Below are 21181 nucleotides of genomic sequence, written 5' to 3'. Positions count from 1 at the left end.
TTAGCACAGCTGAAAACAGTTTAGCTCTTTAGAGAAGCTATAAAACTGACCTTCCTTTGAGCAGATTGAGTTTCTGGAGCATCACATTTGTGGGGTCGATTAAATGCTCAAAATGGCCAGAAAAATGCCTTGACTATATTTTCTATTCATTTTACAACTTATGGTGGTAAATAAAAGTGTGACTTTTCATGGAAAACACAAAATTGTCTGGGTGACCCCAACCTTTTGAACGGTAGTGTGTGTGTGTATATATATATATATTGTGTGTGTGTATACACACACACATACATACATACATACATACAAACAACCCTGATTCCAAAAAAGTTGGGACAAAGGACAAATTGTAAATAAAAACGGAATGCAATGATGTGGAAGTTTCAAAATTCCATATTTTATTCAGAATAGAACATAGATGACATATCAAATGTTTAAACTGAGAAAATGTATCATTTAACGAGAAAAATTAGGTGATTTTAAATTTCATGACAACAACACATCTCAAAAAAGTTGGGACAAGGCCATGTTTACCACTGTGAGACATCCCCTTTTCTCTTTACAACAGTCTGTAAACGTCTGGGGACTGAGGAGACAAGTTGCTCAAGTTTAGGGATAGGAATGTTAACCCATTCTTGTCTAATGTAGGATTCTAGTTGCTCAATTGTCTTAGGTCTTTTTCGTCGTATCTTCCGTTTTATGATGCGCCAAATGTTTTCTATGGGTGAAAGATCTGGACTGCAGGCTGGCCAATTCAGTACCCGGACCCTTCTTCTACGCAGTCATGATGTTGTAATTGATGCAGTATGTGGTTTGGCATTGTCATGTTGAAAAATGCAAGGTCTTCCCTGAAAGAGACGTCGTCTGGATGGGAGCATATGTTGCTCTAGAACCTGGATATACCTTTCAGCATTGATGGTGTCTTTCCAGATGTGTAAGCTTCCCATGCCACACGCACTAATGCAACCCCATACCATCAGAGATGCAGGCTTCTGAACTGAGCGCTGATAACAACTTGGGTCGTCCATGGACATCGTTAGGTCCATTTTAGGGGGGCTTAAGCCCCCCTAAAATGTTCCCAAGCCCCCCTATAATTTTCAGTGTTATATATTGAAAATAGTGCAGACTTGCACATAACACAAACCAGCAAGAAAACGAGTCAAACAACAATATGTCTACAAGTTCTAGCTATGACACAAATAAAATTCTCGTTATGTTTCCCAGCATAGCCAGGTAAGCAGGCATGCGCGGTTCAGGCGGGAGCTGTATGTTATTAGGCCTACTTGCTGTAACGTTACGTTCCTGAGGCCAGCAGAGTTGTTAAGAGAAGAAGAGGACTTAATTCGCAGTGAATGATACAGTGAACAAGAGATTGTAAATTGATGTCAGTCATTGTTAATTGCTTAACGTTACCTACATTTATCTAAGGGGAAGAAAATGTGATGTTGTAGGCTACTTGTCCCTTTTAACATTATGGCAGCTAAATTGAACTTTATGGAAAATGTTAGCCAATATTAGCGTGAACAGTTAAACTTGACAGCTTTCTATATTCTGTCCCATCTGTGTATTGGTATGTTCTTCAACTATTGCGAGTGAAAACTAAATGCCATTAGTAGCAATAGTTATGGCGAGAGAAGATTTAATGTGTCCTTTCAATTCATTGGCTAGATGGATATACAACGATTTTTTTAAGAGAGTGAGTGAGGAACAGGAGAGTGACAAGGGAGCTGATGCTGAAGAGGTCTGCGTGATCGAGGTCAGTGTCAACAGAGAAAACAGGGCCGAGTTCAACCAATGCACCGTTTTGAGACGGTTTAGCTACGGTTTGATCTAGGCCACTAATTGAACGAGGTAGCCTATTTGGCCGCAATGTAGTAGCCCACAACGCTTTCCTCGAGTTAAAGATGACAACGCGTTGCATAAGAATAGAAACTGTAGGAAAACGTTTCAAAACATTGTGACCGCATTGGCCTTTGTAATAGGCTTCTGAGTTTGTTTTCTTTCGTTTGGTGGGTGTCAGAAGTCACCATATCAGCACTGATGTGCAGGCTATCAAAAACCCACTGAATTAAAAAGAAAAAAAAAAACATGCACAGTAGGTTATCCACCTCCAGTTGAATGATATAAGAGTGAAAATAATCACCATATTTATATGCCTTAATCAAGCTTGGATAAAAGCAAATGGCAAGTGATGGCCCACTCAGCTGCTCCTGTCTGATCAACGCCTTTAGTGCACCTCTGCTTCTGTTGAATTAACCGTCTTGCATGGCATAAACTAGCCCCTTGTTTCATATTCAGTTCTGGCCAACTTGACTTGTATTCCCTGTCTAGGCTTAGCCTATAGTCCAAACTAGTCTCATTGGATGTTAAAGATGGGCCAGCTTACATACAGTAGGCCTACACAACAAAATATTTAATGAATTAATGATTATTTTATAATAATTTAATTTAATGAGAACAGTCATAGGCTACTGTAGGCCTCCTGTACATTGCCATGTCAGATAACAGGTTCTGATAAATGTTCTTCAAATAATGAATAATTGATGAAGCCTATGTAGGAGCAATAAAGAAAATTTCGACGCGTGCGCACATTACTGAACACACTCCTGGGGCTAAGCCCCCCCATCTCTCAATCCTAGTGACGTCCATGGGGTCGTCCTTCTCCTCTTTAGTCCGAATGACACGGCGTCCCTGATTTCCATAAAGAACTTCAAATTTTGATTCGTCTGACCACAGAACAGTTTTCCACTTTGCCACAGTCCATTTTAAATGAGCCTTGGCCCAGAGAAGACGTCTGCGCTTCTGGATCATGTTTAGATACGGCTTCTTCTTTGAACTATAGAGTTTTAGCTGGCAACGGCGGATGGCACGGTGAATTGCGTTCACAGATAATGTTCTCTGGAAATATTCCTGAGCCCATTTTGTGATTTCCAATACAGAAGCATGCCTGTATGTGATGCAGTGCCGTCTAAGGGCCCGAAGATCACGGGCACCCAGTATGGTTTTCCGGCCTTGACCCTTACGCGCAGAGATTCCTCCAGATTCTCTGAATCTTTTGATGATATTATGCACTGTAGATGATGATATGTTCAAACTCTTTGCAATTTTACACTGTCGAACTCCTTTCTGATATTGCTCCACTATTTGTCGGCGTAGAATTAGGGGGATTGGTGATCCTCTTCCCATCTTTACTTCTGAGAGCCGCTGCCACTCCAAGATGCTCTTTTTATACCCAGTCATGTTAATGACCTATTGGCAATTGACCTAATGAGTTGCAATTTGGTCCTCCAGCTGTTCCTTTTTTGTACCTTTAACTTTTCCAGCCTCTTATTGCCCCGTCCCAACTTTTTTGAGATGTGTTGCTGTCATGAAATTTCAAATGAGCCAATATTTGGCATGAAATTTCAAAATGTCTCACTTTCGACATTTGATATGTTGTCTATGTTCTATTGTGAATACAATATCAGTTTTTGAGATTTGTAAATTATTGCATTCCGTTTTTATTTACAATTTGTACTTTGTTCAAACTTTTTTGGAATCGGGGTTGTACATACATACATACATACATACATACACGCACACAATATGTATGTATGTATGTATGTATGTATATAAATTTAATATTGTTCAAAAGTCTTAGGCGCCCTATTTTGTAGTACAAACTGTTTATTTTATGACTTCTACATTATCAACTACTTAATAAACCATTTTAGATTTTCAAACATTAGTTTTCCAGCACAAAGTGATGTTACGGAAACATGTCAGTGTCACCCTATGGAGTACAACCCTTTTTTGTGAAATATGGGATATTTCCTTCCAGAAAAAAATAAAAAATAAATAAACAAACAAAATGTAATGAAGGCTGGTGCTGCAAAAAAAAAAGCAAATGTGACAAAGTGTCCAGAAGAACTGTGGCTGGTTCTGCAAGATTCTCAGTAAAACCTGCAGCTCATTTCCTTATAAAACTGCACTCATTGTACCTGAGACTACATTGTTGTTTTTTTTAAAACACACTCAGAGCTGTCACACCAAATACTGACTTTGTTTTTGAAGGGATCTTTGCTCTACAGCATTTCTTTGCACAGTACTGTATATAGCGTATACATTTCATACAAAGATGCTTAGTCCTTTAATATTGCAGGCCACTTCATTTTTAGCATGTATTTGACCTATAGTGATCCAGATTCAACTTTTTCTTCAAACCTTGAGGTTTGCATACATGCATGTACCGTATGTATGCACCAAAACTTAAAGTGTCCTATATTTAAATATAAATAAAGCACACAAACGGCAATGTTTGGTCATGTCAATAAGCTTGTGTCTGTATGTGTGTTCCATTAATTTCTTCTCAAACCGCAAGAAAAGTCATCTGCCCTTCCTTTCCTGCAAACTACCTCAGTCTGTCTGACATCTCAGAGCAAACAGAGGGGCCAATACACAAACTCAGACAGTGGCCCCTCACTGCCTCTAGGCCCTTTTCTTATGTTTGTGTGACCAAACAAGGCATGGCAAATTTGGCAATGGAATCAGATGATCACCAACCTGTGAAGAGCTCCCCAATCCACATTCACATGGCCTCCCTGGATTAGCAGTCTGTTTGGCTAATAATTTTAATCTGGGTATGTAGAAACAGGCTGGTAGTCTTGGAATAAACATCTGATTACCCCAACTTTCTTCAAGACTTATCAGATGATAATGATGATGATGATGGTTCATGATCATTAGAACTGGCTGTTAGACAAATAAGTTGAGATGCCAGACTAGGAATGTTTGACAGTGTCCATTGGAATGTACACATGAATAAGAAGAACAAGGGTGATACAGTGACACTCGTGCAACCCGGACAAGACAGCAAATCCAAAGTTCACTACGTTTGGATAAATATGTAATCAATAATCAGAGATACGGAATGGCATTTAATTGGTTTCGATGTCATGCGCTGGCTTGAGTCCTTTCTTTGACGAAGGAAAACTTTTTTTATGAGTAAATTATTGGGATATCACATCAGACGAGTGAATAGGTCTGTTCCAAAATCCCTAAGGCTTAATTTTTGACAGCATGTGGCTCAATTTATGGCTTTTCTACACAGAGGCTGATAAAGGGTTAACTAAGAGATCGTATTAGATTTAGATTTTCAGATTTGAATTCCAGGACGTTCAGTGACTGAATTTAAGTATTTTATATACATGTTTGCTTTTATGTCCCCCCCCCCCGATGTCACTCACACACACTCCTTTTTCACCTTGGTCAGCGCGTGAGCAGTTGGGGGTCGTGGGTGCATATAAAGTTCGCATCCCACTGTCAAAGCGCCAGTGTTTCATTTCCACTCTGGGTTAGAAGGACTAAGAACTTGAGGAGTTCTTCGGACCTGATCATGGCTTCTGTTCTCGCCTCCTGCTTCCTCTGTGCGCTCATTCTTCCACTGGCGCAAGCCTTTACGCACGACGACATGAAGGACGCCCTGTTAAAGAAACTAGGGCTCAGTGAGGTTCCTCAGATTCATAAACGGGACCTGGAGAACCTAGTGGTGCCGGTGCACATTAAGAACAAGTACCTGTCCATGCTGAAGCTTCACCGCGAAAGGAGGCGCCGCTCTGTTCCCAGTTTGGCTGGGATTTTACGCGGCATCCCAGGGAACGCAGGTGAGCCTATTATTATTATTATTGCACCTGTTACGGAAGCCGCGAGAGGCCCTTCATATAATCTTTTTTTATTCAACTTGTTATCCCGAGATAACGACATAATTAATTCAGGATCTCGAGGAAACAACACAACTAATCCGAGATCTCGAGCAAACAAAACCGTTATTCCGAGATAACGACATAATTAATTCAGGATCTCGAGGAAACAACACAACTAATTAGAGATCTCGAGAAAATAAAACCGTGATCTTGAGAAAACAAAGCAATTATTTCATGATCTCAGCTGGATCACCTGTATCTCCGTCGGTAGAGACGAAGCCGGGCCAGTCTTCTGCGGAGGTGCCGCGGACTAATTTTGAAATGATCCCTTATTAAAAGACTTAATGCAATCTCTCCCTGTGTCAACCCCTGATCAAAATATTGCCTTATTAGGTGATCGATTATTCCAGACATTCTAATGACCAAAGTTGCGTCTATACAGAATGAGAAATAGCCCCAAAGTCAGCATATCACAAGTCTCTTGGCGCACCTGAATGAACCATTTCTCAGCTGTTTACTCACCTCATCTCATTATCTCTAGCCGCTTTATCCTTCTACAGGGTCGCAGGCAAGCTGGAGCCTATCCCAGCTGACTACGGGCGAAAGGCGGGGTACACCCTGGACAAGTCGCCAGGTCATCACAGGGCTGACACATAGACACAGACAACCATTCACACCTACGGTCAATTTAGAGTCACCAGTTAACCTAACCTGCATGTCTTTGGGGGAAACCGGAGCACCCGGAGGAAACCCACGCGGACACGGGGAGAACATGCAAACTCCACACAGAAAGGCCATCGCCGGCCCCGGGGCTCGAACCCGGACCTTCTTGCTGTGAGGCGACAGCGCTAACCACTACACCACCGTGCCGCCCCAGCTGTTTACTCGAGATCATGAAATAATTGCTTTGTTTTCTCGAGATCTCGAATTAGTTGTGCTGTTTTCTCGAGATCCTGAATTAATTATGTCGTTATCTCGGGATAACAAGGTGAATAAAAAAAGGATGATATGAAGGGCCTCTTTCGGCTTCCGTAACCTGTAGAAAAATATGCGCGCTTTGTTTTTCCTCCCTTATATGCATCATGAAGAGGTTTAGATACTCAGGTTAATATTTGCTCTTTGTGTTAGACATCTCTGGAGAGTTTGTGTATTCTGACACGACACGGCAGCGCGTAATGTTCGAGATGAACTCGAGGATTCCGGATAACAGCGAGGTGACGATGGCCGAGCTGAAGCTGTACAAGAAAGCGCCTCAGACGCGCTCCGTGCCCGAGAGGAAGGGGCAGAAACCGGTCAACAACGCGCGGGTCAGCATTTACTGGGTGGAAATGCTCAGGAACGGCTCCAACCGCACTTCCCTCGTCGACTCCAGGTAAGGGAAGGCTGTATATATTTCCAGTGGTGCTTGAAAGTCTGTGAACCCTTTCGAATCTTCTATTTTTCTGTATAAATTCGACCGAGAGCCGGTATCTCACTGGGCTGCGACTAGTTGGAGACAGAGGCGCATCTTGTCACCAGTCAAGGCAGGCAGCTGCTTGGGGCCCCTGATCCACTAGGTGGCGAAAGAGAGTCGAGATTTGACACTTGCGTTTTGAAAAGTCATTGCGCGTATTAACCTGCAAATAGAAAATTGTGCCTGTCGTACATAAACCAGCTATTCTTCTAATTACGACGTCAAGAAGAAAATGAAGAGGAGCTATCCACCCGGGAATGTAAAAAGAAAAAAGAGGAAGAGGAGAGAAGAAAGCAAGACAGTGGTAAGTCAGTCGAAATAATAATGAATGATGTAATGCTATATAATGGTGCTAGTCTAGTTTCACTCGCGTTAGCATGGCCATACTTTTCTTTTGTTGATTTTGTACTACATGGCAATTACCTTGCACTGTCTGTTAAAATGAACAGGAACTTACAGTAACTTAAGAAATATAGAAAACGCTGCTCGCAAATTGTTTTTATGAAACATTTATGAAAATGCTGACATCTATTTGTAACTTTTTGTAACCACTTTTTGTAGCGTGTGAAATAAAAAAACATTACTGTTCACAATTTGTTGTTGATTTATTGAACTGCATGTGTTCGTAACTTCACAATTTGTAACTTGTGAAATAAAAAAACTATATTGCTTAGAATTTGTTGATGTTTTATTAAAATAAAGAGTTTGTCCTAGTGAATTTCTGTTGTGTGGGGTGGGATGGGGGTGGGTGGGATTTCAGCTTGGGGCCCCACCGGACCCTAGAATCGCCTCTGGTTGGAGACACAACAATTGCGATAAAATATGCGAATTAGTGACAATTTTCACTTGGAATCACACTGAATTGATAAACGCATATTTTACAGCAACTGTTGTGTCTCCAATTAGTCGCAGCCCAGTGAGATACTGGCTCGCACTTCCTGTCTCACGGAAACTGACTTGAGAAGGGTTTGCGACGGCTTTGCGACACCAGCGACGCATTTGCGGCTATTTTGAGAGAAATTGTGTTGCACTAATTTTTTGAACATGTTCAAAATTTCAGTGACGAAGGAGCGACACTTTGCGACTCATGCGAGGAAACTGAGAAGCCCTGCGAATGTTTCAAGACACTTTTGAAACTCTGTCGCGAATGACGGTCGCAAGCTGTCGCAGCCCAGTGAGATACTACCCATACTGGCTCGTACTTCCTCATCTCATTATCTGTAGCCGCTTTATCCTGTTCTACAGGGTCGCAGGGAAGCTGGAGCCTATCCCAGCTGACTACGGGCGAAAGGCGGGGTACACCCTGGACAAGTCGCCAGGTCATCACAGGGCTGACACATAGACACAGACAACCATTCACACTCACATTCACACCTACGGTCAATTTAGAGCCACCAGTTAACCTAACCTGCATGTCTTTGGACTGTGGGGGAAACCGGAGCACCCGGAGGAAACCCACGCAGACACGGAGAGAACATGCAAACTCCACACAGAAACTTGCCGGCCGCTGGGCTTGAAATGACGCGAATGACGGTCGCAAGCTGTCGCAGCCTAGTGAGATACTCCCCATACTGGCTCATACTTACTGTCTCACGGAAACTGACTTGAGAATGGTTCGCGACGGCTTTGCGACACCAGCGACGCATTTGTGGCTATTTTGGGAGAAATTGCGTTGCATTAATTTTTTGAACGTAGAACAGGATAAAGCGGCTAGAGATGATGAGATGAGATATGTTCAAAATTTCAGCGATGAAGGAGTGACACTGCAACTCATGCGAGGAAACTGAGAAGCCCCGCGAATGTTTCAAGACACTTTTGAAACTCTCTCGCGAATAACGTTCACAATTTGTCGCAAGCTGTCGCAGCCCAGTGAGATACTACCCTAAAACATCGTCAGATTTTCACACAAGTCCTAAAGGGAACCCAGTTAAACAAATGAAGCAAAAATAATATACTTGGTCGTTTATTTATTTATTGAGGAAAATGATCCAATATTACATATCCGTGAGTGGCAAAAGTATGTGAACCTCTGGGATTAGAAGTTTATTTGAAGGTGAAATTAGAGTCAGGTGTTTTCAAATCAATGGGATGACAATCAGGTGTGAGTGGACACCCTGTTTTATTTAAAGAACAGGGATCTATCAAAGTCTGATCTTCACAACACATGTTTGTGGAAGTGTATCATGGCACGAACAAAGGAGATTTCTGAGGACCTCAGATTAAAAAAAAAGCATCATTGATGCTCATCAGGCTGGAAAAGATTACAAAACCATCTCTAAAGAGTTTGGATTCCACCAATTCACAGTCAGACAGATTGTGTACAAATGGGCGAAATTCAAGACCATTGTTACCCTCCCCAGGAGTGGTCGACCAACAAAGATCACTCCAAGAGCAAGGCGTGTAATAGTCAGCGAGGTCACAAAGGACCCCAGGGTAACTTCTAAGCAACTGAAGGCCTCTCTCACATTAGCCAATGTTCATGAGTCCACCATCAGGAGAACACTGAATAACAATGGTGTGCATGGCAGGGTTGCAAGGAGGAAGCCACTGCTCTCCAAAAAGAACGTTGCTGCTCGTCTGCAGTTTGCTAAAGATCACGTGGACAAGCCAGAAGGCTATTGGAACAATGTTTTGTGGACGGATGAGACCAAAATAGAGCTTTTTCTTTTAAATGAGAAGCGTTATGCTTGGAGAAAGGAAAACACTGCATTCCAGCATAAGAACCTTATCCCATCTGTGAAGCATGGTGGTGGTAGTATCATGGTTTGGGCCTGTTTTGCTGCATCTGGGCCAGGACGGCTTGCCATCATTGATGGAACAGTGAATTCTGAATTATACCAGCAAATTCTAAAAGAAAATGTCAGGACATCTGTCCATGAACTGAATCTCAAGAGAAGGTGGGTCATGCAGCAAGACAATGACCCTAAGCACACAAGTCATTCTACCAAAGAATGGTTAAAGAAGAATAAAGTTAATGTTTTGGAATGGCCAAGTCAAAGTCCTGACCTTAATCCAATCGAAATGTTGTGGAAGGACCTGAAGCGAGCAGTTCATGTGAGGAAACCCACCAACATCCCAGAGTTGAAGCTGTTCTGTACGGAGGAATGGGCTAAAATTCCTCCAAGCCGGTGTGCAGCACTGATCAACAGTTACCGGAAACGTTTAGTTGCAGTTATTGCTGCACAAGGGTTCACATACTTTTGCCACTCACAGATCTGTAATATTGGATCATTTTCCTCAATAAATAAATGACCGAGTATAATATTTTTGTCTCATTCGTTTAACTGGGTTCTCTTTAACTACTTTTAGGACTTGTGTGAAAATCTGATGATGTTTTAGGTCATATTTATGCAGAAATATAGAAAATTCTCAAGGGTTCACAAACTTTCAAGCACCACTGTATGATTCAGCGTATATAAGTGACACCAGTCTGCGCGCGCCATTATTACATTTGCATGCCGCTTTTGAAGTTTGAAATAAATTATATTTAATACGATTTTTAAAAAAAATAATCACTGGTGTATTTATACTAAAACACTGATCTGCATCAGGCTCAGTGAATCATTGATAAATAACCCCGAGATGTGTCGCTTTGAACTGAAACATTTCTGAAGACTCCACTGCGCATGTTTGGTGCCACGCGCGCTGACGCTCACTACGCGCGCCTCTGTTCTCTCCAGGTTGATTCCAATCCGTGAATCGGGCTGGAAGAGCTTTGACGTCACGCAGGCTGTACATTACTGGTCCAAGAGCGAGCGGAGCGCACACATGCACCTGGAGGTGTGGATCGAGGGTGAGAGACCTGGCAGTTACGCAGCGGAAATGGCCAAGAGCGTCCGGTTTACCAGTCAGGAACCGAGCGACGTCCTGGGGAAACCCGAACTCATCCTCTACACACTTAGCCTTGAAGAGTTTGGGTGAGTATGACAACTTGTGTCTGTTTCCAGAACGTGTGGGCCTCTGAACAGCAGTGCTAAACTGTAGAGGAGAGCGGGGAGACTTGAGACAGGGGAGACTTGGTACCGTTTGTATTCCCATCATCCATCCATCGGAGGCTGTTGCGGCCATTTCCTACTCAGATTCTGGCGGACTGTTTGACGAGTGACCGATCCATTGACGGTAAACAAGGATCGAGTGGACTTCAGTGGCGACTATGATATTGAATTTACACTTTGTTGAATTAATTCAATATCATAGTCGCCACTGAAGTCCACTCGATCCTTGTTTACCGTCAATGGATCGGTCACTCGTCAAACAGTCCGCCAGAATCCGAGTAGGAAATGGCCGCAACAGCCTCCGGGGGAATGGCTGAGCGTAGCTGTCAGTCAAACACAAGTTACCCAATGGGAATGCATTCCTGGACAGCCCACCCACACGTGAAGTTTGTGCCAAAACTGCAAGCAAAAAGTCAGGGAGCGCAAACGAGAAAGCTGGAATCGCAACCAAAATAAATTACGTCAAACAAAACTGAGAAAGACGCGGAACAAAAATAAAAGGTTTCTGAAGAGTAATGGACTGATATTTTGCACGATTACACGAATAATTTGTTTGCCAGTCTAAAAGAATTTACTTTTTTTTGTTTTTTGATTTGTCATTTTTGTCTGATATTTCAAAAGTATTGTATGAACATTTTGGCACAAAATTGATTCCGTATATTTCTAGCCACAATTTTATTATGTATTTGAATGCAACGATTATGTATTACATGATTACTTATCCAAACATTTAGCCAACAGCATATTGCTTAAAGAATTTACATAGCTATATAGGCCTACAGGTTTTATCTTTCCATGTTTATATGTACATATAATTTTTTATTGCAGATAATACTCTTTTGATCAAAGTCACTTCCTTGCTTTCTCTAGTTCACACGGTGACTGTGAGCCAAACAGAAGTAAGGATCTGTGCTGCAGGGAGGAATACTTCATTAATTTCCGCGCTCTGACCTGGACGCAGTACTGGGTGATCGAGCCTGCGGGGTATCAGGCATTTCGCTGTGCAGGGGGCTGCAGGCAGCCACAGAACGGGGTTTACACTTATGGCCAAAGGAAATGTGCAGTAGTGGAAAGCGCCCCACTGCCCATGATGTACCTGGTGAAAAAGGGAGATTACACCGAAATCGAAGTAGCCGAATTTCCGAACATGATCGTAGAGAAGTGCGGCTGCGCCATGGACAACGTTTCCCTTGTATGACTCCAAAATCCCCCCCCAAAACAAAACCCACAGTACTTCAAGTGTCTTAAGCCTAGGCTTTTTACTTTTCTCTTTTTTGAACGTCGTCCTCTGACCTGACTGAATTGCCTCAAGCACTTTGTATTATTACATTTGTATGTATTTGGTATAATGAAACGTTGTGTATTTTTATTAACATTATTATTATTTTTTGATTTGGCAATGGATATGATGCTGCATTAAACAGTGGAATTTATGAGAAGTTATAAATTATGGACTGTGTTTTCACTGTCGCTGTATATGAAGTAAACTGTTTCACTGCCACTGTGCGCACGCACATGGGGTTTTGGGTATTGCAGTGTTTGTGTTTGCATGGAGCACAGACTGTTGGCACACATGTCCATCACAGCTTCGTTTACTCTGCATACATGACCCACACCACAGCACTTTATTTGACCGGGGGGTGGGGGGTCAAATGTCTTTTAAAGCTTGTACAAGTTTGGGAAATGGATTAAACTCTGGCTATGACCCAGAACAATACATTTTTCTCTACGTGTGTTAAATCTGCACATATAAACTAAATAGCTGCTGAAAATAGGGCAAAAATAGAAATAGGAAGGTTGGCGATACTGGACCTAACCTAAATCAACTGTGGTCAATAAATGTTACCAAATGAAAGATGAAATACTGAGTGTTTTCCCTGCAAAACCACTTAATCATGCTTTAAATGACCTGGCAAATTGTATGTTAGTTCATATCAACTGGGTCATATAAGATGAACTGAGGTACACTATATGGCCAGAAGTTTGTAGTTCCTCCCCAGTGTTACCACAAAACCGGAAGCACACAATTATATAGAATGTCTTTGTATACCAGCACTAAAAAGCCTAAACCTGTTCCAGCATGGCAATGCTCCTGTGCACAAAGCAAACTCCATGAAGACAGTGTTCCAAAAACTTGAGTGTCCCGTTCAGAGCCTCAACATCAATCCCACCTTTAGGAATTTGGCTGAATTATCACAAATGCCCACAGCCCTGCAAAAAAGTCTAATGGAAAGGCTTCACCACAGAGGGAGACAAAATCTGGAATGAGATGTTCAGTAAAGTCATATGGGTGTGATTATTAGGTGTCCACTCATGTTAGGTCATATAGTGTATATTGGGACAGTTTACGTCAACTGTATGTTACTAAGCCAGTGTAGTGGAACTGCTTGATTACGAGAACTTAATTCATGAGAAATCATAAATGGGTGTGGTCAATATGAAATGAAGTTGAGTCAAAAAAAATCTTGGGATCAAAAAAAAATCTGCTAATTTATATACAGTGGTGCTTGAAAGTTTGTGAACCCTTTAGAATTTTCTATATTTCTGTATAAATATGACCTAAAACATCAAATTTTCACACAAGTCCTAAAAGTAGATAAAGAGAACCCAGTTAAACAAATGAGACAAAAATATTATACTTGGTCATTTATTTATTGAGGAAAATGATCCAATATTACATATCTGTGTGTGGCAAAAGTATGTGAACCTCTAGGATTAGCAGTTAATTTGAAGGTGAAATTAGAGGCAGGTGTTTTCAATCAATGGGATGACGATCAGGTGTGAGTGGGCACCCTGTTTTATTTAAAGAACAGGGATCTATCAAAGTCTGATCTTCACAACACATACTTGTGGAAGTGTATCATGAACAAAGGAGATTTCTGAGGACCTCAGAAAAAGCGTTGTGAAAAAGGTTACAAAACCATCTCTAAAGCGTTTGGACTCCACCAATCCACAGTCAGACAGATTGTGTACAAATGGAGGAAATTCAAGACCATTGTTACCCTCCCCAGGAGTGGTCGACCAACAAATCACATCACTCCAAGAGCAAGGTGTAATAGTTGGCGAGGTCACAAAGGACCCCAGGGTAACTTCTAAGGGACTGAAGGTCTCTTTCACATTAACATTAGCCAATGTTCATGAGTCCACCATCAGGAGAACACTGAACAGCAATGGTGTGCATGGCAGGGTTGCAAAGAGAAAGCCACTGCTCTCCAAAAAGAACATTGCTGCTCGTCTGCAGTTTGCTAAAGATCATATGGGCAAGCCAGAAGGCTATTGGAAAAATGTTTTGTGGACGGATGAGACCAAAATTGAACTTTTTGGTTTAAATGAGAAGCGTTATGTTTGGAGAAAGGAAAACACTGCATTCCAGCATAAGAACCTTATCCCATCTGTGAAACATGGTGGTGGTAGTATCATGGTTTGGGCCTGTTTTGCTGCATCTGGGCCAGGACGGCTTGCCATCATTGATGGAACAATGAATTCTGAATTATACCAGTGAACTCTAAAGGAAAATGTCAGGACATCTGTCCATGAACTGAATCTCAAGAGAAGGTGGGTCATGCAGCAAGACAACGACCCTAAGCACACAAGACATTCTACCAAAGAATGGTTAAAGAAAAATAAAGTGAATGTTTTGGAATGGCCAAGTCAAAGTCCTGACCTTAATCCAATTGAAATGTTGTGGAAGGACCTGAAGCGAGCAGTTCATGTGAGGAAACCCACCAACATCCCAGAGTTGAAGCTGTTCTGTACGGAGGAATGGGCTAAAATTCCTCCAAGCCGGTATGCAGGACTGATCAACAGTTACCGGAAACGTTTAGTTGCAGTTATTGCTGCACAAGGGGGTCACACCAGATACTGAAAGCAAAGGTTCACATACTCACAGATATGTAATATTGGATCATTTTCCTCAATAAATAAATGACCAAATATAATATTTTTGTCTCATTTGTTTAACTGGGTTCTCTTTATCTACTTTTAGGACTTGTGTGAAAATGTGATGTTTTTGGCCATATTTATGCAGAAATATGGAAAATTCTAAAGGGTTCACAAACTTTCAAGCACCACTGTACATATCAAATCAGGCACATGTTTATAATTTAACAATTTTTCAAAAATGTCATATTTGGGACAGTACTTAAAATACATTAAGTGGAGAGAGCAAAAGTTAAGGAGATAACGGATGCAAGAATGGCTGCATGAAACACCCCACAATTATGGTTAAATGTTCTGGCGTGACAGGACAGTCAGTGCGTTTACATGCACATCCAAATCGAGCTACTGTCGGTAATCGAGCTAAGGGTCCCAGAGAAATCCAATCCTACATGCACACAAGGAAATCGAGCTATTGTGTGAGGTACATTGTACACCCGAGCCACAGGTGGCGCTACACGCCCCATCGTGTTGGTACACTTCCGGTTGTCATCATGAAGAAGAGGAGTGATTTCCACTTTACATTCACACCACATGTCATTGCCACCTGTTGGCTACAAACTGTCCTGCGCAGACCACTGTTTTGTAAGACAACTTATTTTGCACAATTGTATATTTTTCTAAAGTCCATTTTTTGCTTACAATTTAACTTGTCTTAATAAACACACAAAAAGTTCAATTGTTTTTTTGTTTCCTTGTTCCTCCTGACCTCTTCTGCTGCTCACTACTACTACTGTTGTCATGCCGACCGAAGCGGTGTTTCCTGCTTGTGGTCTCGTCACTTCCGGAAGGGAAGTAAGTAGCTCGACTACGTAGCTCGATAGGGTTACATGCACCAAGTAGCTCGGCTACAATCGCATAATCTAGGTCGCGTAGCTCAATTACGAGAAATCCAGTTCGTTTCGATTTCAGCCGAGCTAAGGTGTATCCATGGCATTTAGAACTTCGATTTCAGTCGAGCTATGACAGAAATTCGATTTTCTCTATGTGCATGTAAACGCAGAGTGATTAATGACATTAACAGTTTTCCTTGAAGCTATAATTAACCTGGGTTGCCAAATTCCAGCAAAAATTTCCATCCCAACCACACAACAGACTGAAACTATTCTTAAAAAAAAAAAAGCCATTGGAAAACGACATTTTTCTTAGCCTGTGTGGGACATTGACAATCAACTCCTTTTCCTTCTCCCAGTCTTTAAAGTGTATCTTTGAATAGAAATGGCTCTGTACATCATACACAGTACATTCACAATATTCCAAAATTTATTACACTTAAATTGTTAGAAAATTGCCTTTGAGTGGCTGTAGAATTTTTTTAATCTCACCCCCCAAAACACAACCCTGTAATTAAGTGTCCTGTTCTCTGCTCCTCCCCCAGTGAAGTGATTCGTGTCCCAAAAGGCCACATCACTTTAGAAATTGATAGGTTTATTTTATAATCTTGTCAAGCCTCTACTGCAAGAAATTACATGAAAGTTTTTTTCTGAATGCTGTTACAGTTGTGCCACTTTGCCCAAACTGTTTGCACTCACTGATATCAGTAAATTGGCACATTCAGGAAGTAAACATGCATGGTCAAGCCTGTCATGGGGTCCTTGCCCCTTGCCAACCTCAAGACCCTTGCCAGCATTCACCAAAGCAAACATTGAGCCCTCCATGAGCAACACACAGAGCTTTAAGGGCCTCTGCATGCTCTTGCGACAAGGCTTTCGCAGATAGCTTTTCGCAGACAGTTGTAATTTATCGTTGAGCAGGGAGTAACAGGCGTGCGCGATGTTATTCATCGCCACAACGCAAGGGGGCGCGAAGTCGTGAAATCGCTAGGAGTAGTTGGTGGGTGTGGTTAGTGGAGTGTTTATCCTCCGGTTACTTATAATGACTAGAACTGGAGTCGTATAGATGTACGTACTTCCTCACTTCCTTGATCAACTGCTCTTCGTGCTGCTCCATCTTCGCTCGTGTTTTTAAACATGGCGGTCGTGAAAACAAAACAAACCGGGAAAGTAGGGAAGCGGAAGTGCGTGTACAGCGGATGTAGAGTGGACCAATCAGAGCCCTCTTGTCTGCGAGGCTTCTGCGGTGGTCACAATTTTTGGGAGGTGCGCGCAGAGTGTCTGCGAAGGTGAGGGGGCTACGCAGATGCCATCTGCGAGGACTGCGTTGTCAGCATAAATTGGCCTTAAGAAAGCTTTGAGGCTCAACTCCAGGCATAGACAGACAATTGACAAGATCAAGACAGAGGTTGTGCTTGAGAGTTGACTCATGCCACCGGTACAGTCACAGTGGCTGTGATGTGGGTCACAGGTTCTGCAATCATGAAAATGGCGGTCCACAGTGATCCAGAAACGTTTGTGGAGTTCTGAGTGTTTAGCAGCCGCATGGGACTGTGGAGAAGCACAATGGCCATTCCCATGTTACTGCCGCCCCAACTATTAGGTGAAGGCCAGGAGTGGAAGGACTAGACCCTGATGTGGTCTTCTCCTGAAGCCCAGCCACCTCAAGCTTTGACATTATGGGCATTCTGAGATGCTTATCTGCACACCACAGTTGTAAACTGATGATTCGAGTTACTATAAGCTGAGCTGACAGGAAGCAAAGCTCAGAGCAGTCTGGTCATTCTGCTCTGATCTCAACAAGGTGTTTCAGCCTACAGCCAGGAATCCCCCCCACCATTCCCTCGTGTAAATGCCAGAGACTTGAGTGCAGAAAGAAAGAAAGAAAGAAAGAAAGAAAGAAAGAAAGAAAGAAAGAAAGAAAGAAAAAAAAAATCAACCAACCATTTCTGAAACTCAACCAGCCCATGGGGCACCAACAACCATGCCATGGTTAAAGTCCCAGATCACTTATCCCCCCCCATTGTTACATGAACATTAACCGAAGATCTTGACCTTTACCTACATGATTTTTGGGAGTTTGCTGTTGCCATATGAATAGCTGATTGGATAACTACATAAAACGACCAGGTGTACAGGTGTTCCTATTTAAGTGGATGGTGAATGTACATGACTAGCCTTCTAAATTTTCCAGCACACAATAAAATTGGCTCTCATTTTAGCCAATAACCTCAAATGACCACTATGAATAAGCCGGCTTTTTTAATTTTCAAATTTGGGTCTACTCTAACAGTGACTAAAAAAAAAACCCCAAAAGGACTATTCCTCGCACAGGCTTACCGGTCTAGTAAGAACGGTAAGCAAGCACGTCTTGATGTACAACTAATCCCCATCAGTTGTTTGAAAGGGTGCATCTCTTTCCACAGTCACATTAACTTCAAACGATACACAAGGAACAAGAGAGCATATAGTTATAGGAAAAGAGTCTGGCTGTGAGCAACACCGTTCATACACTTGTGTAGCTTATGTACAACTGGGGGATTAAAAAGCCATGGCAAAATGAAAATGCTGACCTTACGTTCAAAAGAAAGTCCAGAACACTGGTCTTCTAACCTTATGCAAACACCACAGTGAAAACGCAGGCATGGTTAAGTTACTCTGGTGCAGAAAACGATATACAGATCAGTCTGGGAATGTTCGCATTGTGTACTCTGTACATCAATGTTTTGCTGCGACAGTTTCCCTAAAATACACAATTTCTGAGAAACATTTAGAAGAAAGCCTACGAGTGGTGAAGTAAGGCACACCAGCACCAATGGAAACCGTTTCATACGTTTATTACAGTCTTAAACGCCATGGATACCCTTGCGATATCAAACTAGAACAGGTTAGCTTTAAGATAAATAGCACAATACAAAAATGTTAAGTAAATCAAAGGACACTTGATGCATCAAGCCACAATGCCCAAAACCCACTCGTAACTCCAGCACTTAACAAACATGGTTATAACCTTGCAGACTTAACTCATTACTACAGTATTTATATTTGATAAGGAAAAGACCTAATTTATGGTGGTGGTGGCAGCGTGTGAAAGATCAATTAGTATGCTCCATGGTAAAACAAACGTGAATATGGTGCAAGTTTACCACCATTTACCACCAGATACCTAGAATTGCACCACTTCAAGGCATACAGTGGTGCTTGAAAGTTTGTGAACCCTTTAGAATTTTTTATATTTTTGCATAAATATGACCTAAATCATCAGATTTTCACACAAGTCCTAAAAGTAGATAAAGAGAACCCAGTTAAACAAATGAGAAAAATATTACACTTGGTCATTTATTTATTGAGGAAAATGATCCAATATTGCATATCTGTGAGTGGCAAAAGTATGTGAACCTTTGCTTTCAGTATCTGGTGTGACCCCCTTGTGCAGCAATAACTGCAACTAAACATTTCCAGTAACTGTTGATCAGTCCTGCATACCGGCTTGGAGGAATTTTAGCCCATTCCTCCGTACAGAACAGCTTCAACTCCGGGATGTTGGTGGGTTTCCTCACATGAACTGGTCACTTCAGGTCCTGCCACAACATTGATTGGATTAAGGTCAGGACTTTGACTTGGCCATTCCAAAATATTAACTTGATTCTTCTTTAACCATTCTTTGGTAGAACGACTTGTGTGCTTAGGGTCGTTGTTTTGCTGTATGACCCACCATCTCGAGATTCAGTTCATGGACAGATGTCCTGACATTTTCCTTTAGAATTCGCTGGTATAATTCAGAATTCATTGTTCCATCAATGATGGCAAGCCGTTCTGGCCCAGATGCAGCAAAACAGGCCCAAACCATGATACTCCCACCACCATGTTTCACAGATGGGATAAGGTTCTTATGCTGGAATGCAGTGTTTTCCTTTCTCCAAACATAACGCTTCTCATTTAAACCAAAAAGTTCGATTTTGGTCTCATCCATCCACAAAGCATTTTTCCAATAGCCTTCTGGCTTGTCCACATGATCTTTAGCAAATTGAAGACGAGCAGCAATGTTCTTTTTGGAGAGCAGTGGCTTTCTCCTTGCAACCCTGCCATGCACACCATTGTTGTTCAGTGTTCTCCTGATGGTGGACTCGTGAACATTAACATTAGCCAATGTGAGAGAGGCCTTCAGTTGCTTAGAAGTTACCCTGGGGTCCTTTATGACTTCGCCAACTATTACACACCTTGCTCTTGGAGTGATTTGTTTTGTTGGTCGACCACTCCTGGGGAGGGTAACAACGGTCTTGAATTTCATTTGTACACAATCTGACTGTGGATTGGTGGAGTCCAAAAACTCTTTAGAGATGGTTTTGTAACCTTTTCCAGCCTGATGAGCATCAACAACCCTTTTTCTGAGGTCCTCAGAAATCTTTGTTCGTGCCATGATACACTTCCACAAACGTGTTGTGAAGATCAGACTTTGAGAGACCCCTGTTCTTTAAATAAAACAGGGTGCCCACTCACACCTGATTGTCATCCCATTGATTGAAAACATCTGACTAATTTCACCTTCAATTAACTGCTAATCCTAGTGGTTCACATACTTTTGCCACTCACAGATATGTAATATTGGATCATTTTCCTCAATAAATGAGGAAGTGTAATATTTTTGCCTCGTTTAATTGGGTTCTCTTTACTTGTAGGACTTGTGTAAAAATCTGATGTTTTAAGTCACATTTCTACAGAAATGTAGAAAATTCTAAAAAAAAAAAAAAAAAGGTTCACATACTGTCAAACCCCACTGTAAATACAAAACAGGGATTATAAGTAACACCAAGTACATCTTGGTACTGATGCAATTATTTGCCTTTGTTTGGTTGTTTATGGTGCATTTCTGAAACTAGTTGCAGGAAAAATAATCCATCAGTGGCTACGTACTGGTCAATTCTGCAGGTTCTACTCATTCCTGGACACTCAACAAAATAAAATGGTGTAATGGATCTGCACCTAAACCTAATTATCTGTTTTCTTGGTGCATCAATTAGAACACAATGACATAACTGATGCTTCTATAAAAAACAGGTAAAATTTTGCTTGACCAGTAAGAAAATAACATCATACAAGTAAAGCGCAATATGCTTCTTGAAGGCGCAGTTTGTGTAATGTACTAAACAGTAACCTTGCAGTAAAGTAGTACTAGCATTAACCCTTTGGTGACTGACCCCTTGAAAATGGTTCCTCCAGGAACGATGACGTTTCAGTTGTCAAGACAACGGAAAAACTAAAATACAAAAACAGAAAGATACGTCA

At 41.7% G+C, this 21181-nt stretch overlaps 1 protein-coding gene across 1 annotated transcript; it reads left to right on the top strand.

Moving 5' to 3' along the window:
• Positions 1-5371: 5371 nt before the first annotated feature.
• lft1 (lefty1) lies at positions 5372-12324 on the top strand. Its single transcript, XM_060916060.1, has 4 exons — positions 5372-5639; positions 6807-7050; positions 10812-11048; positions 11997-12324. Exons 1-4 carry the CDS (start codon positions 5372-5374, stop codon positions 12322-12324), a joined length of 1077 nt encoding a protein of 358 aa, XP_060772043.1.
• The last annotated feature ends 8857 nt before the right edge of the window (positions 12325-21181 follow it).

This window comes from Neoarius graeffei, chromosome 3, assembly GCF_027579695.1.
Source record: "Neoarius graeffei isolate fNeoGra1 chromosome 3, fNeoGra1.pri, whole genome shotgun sequence".
Taxonomy (NCBI): Eukaryota; Metazoa; Chordata; class Actinopteri; order Siluriformes; family Ariidae; genus Neoarius; species Neoarius graeffei.
Note: the sequence above shows the minus strand (reverse complement) of the source record. Positions and strands in the feature narration are given on the sequence as shown.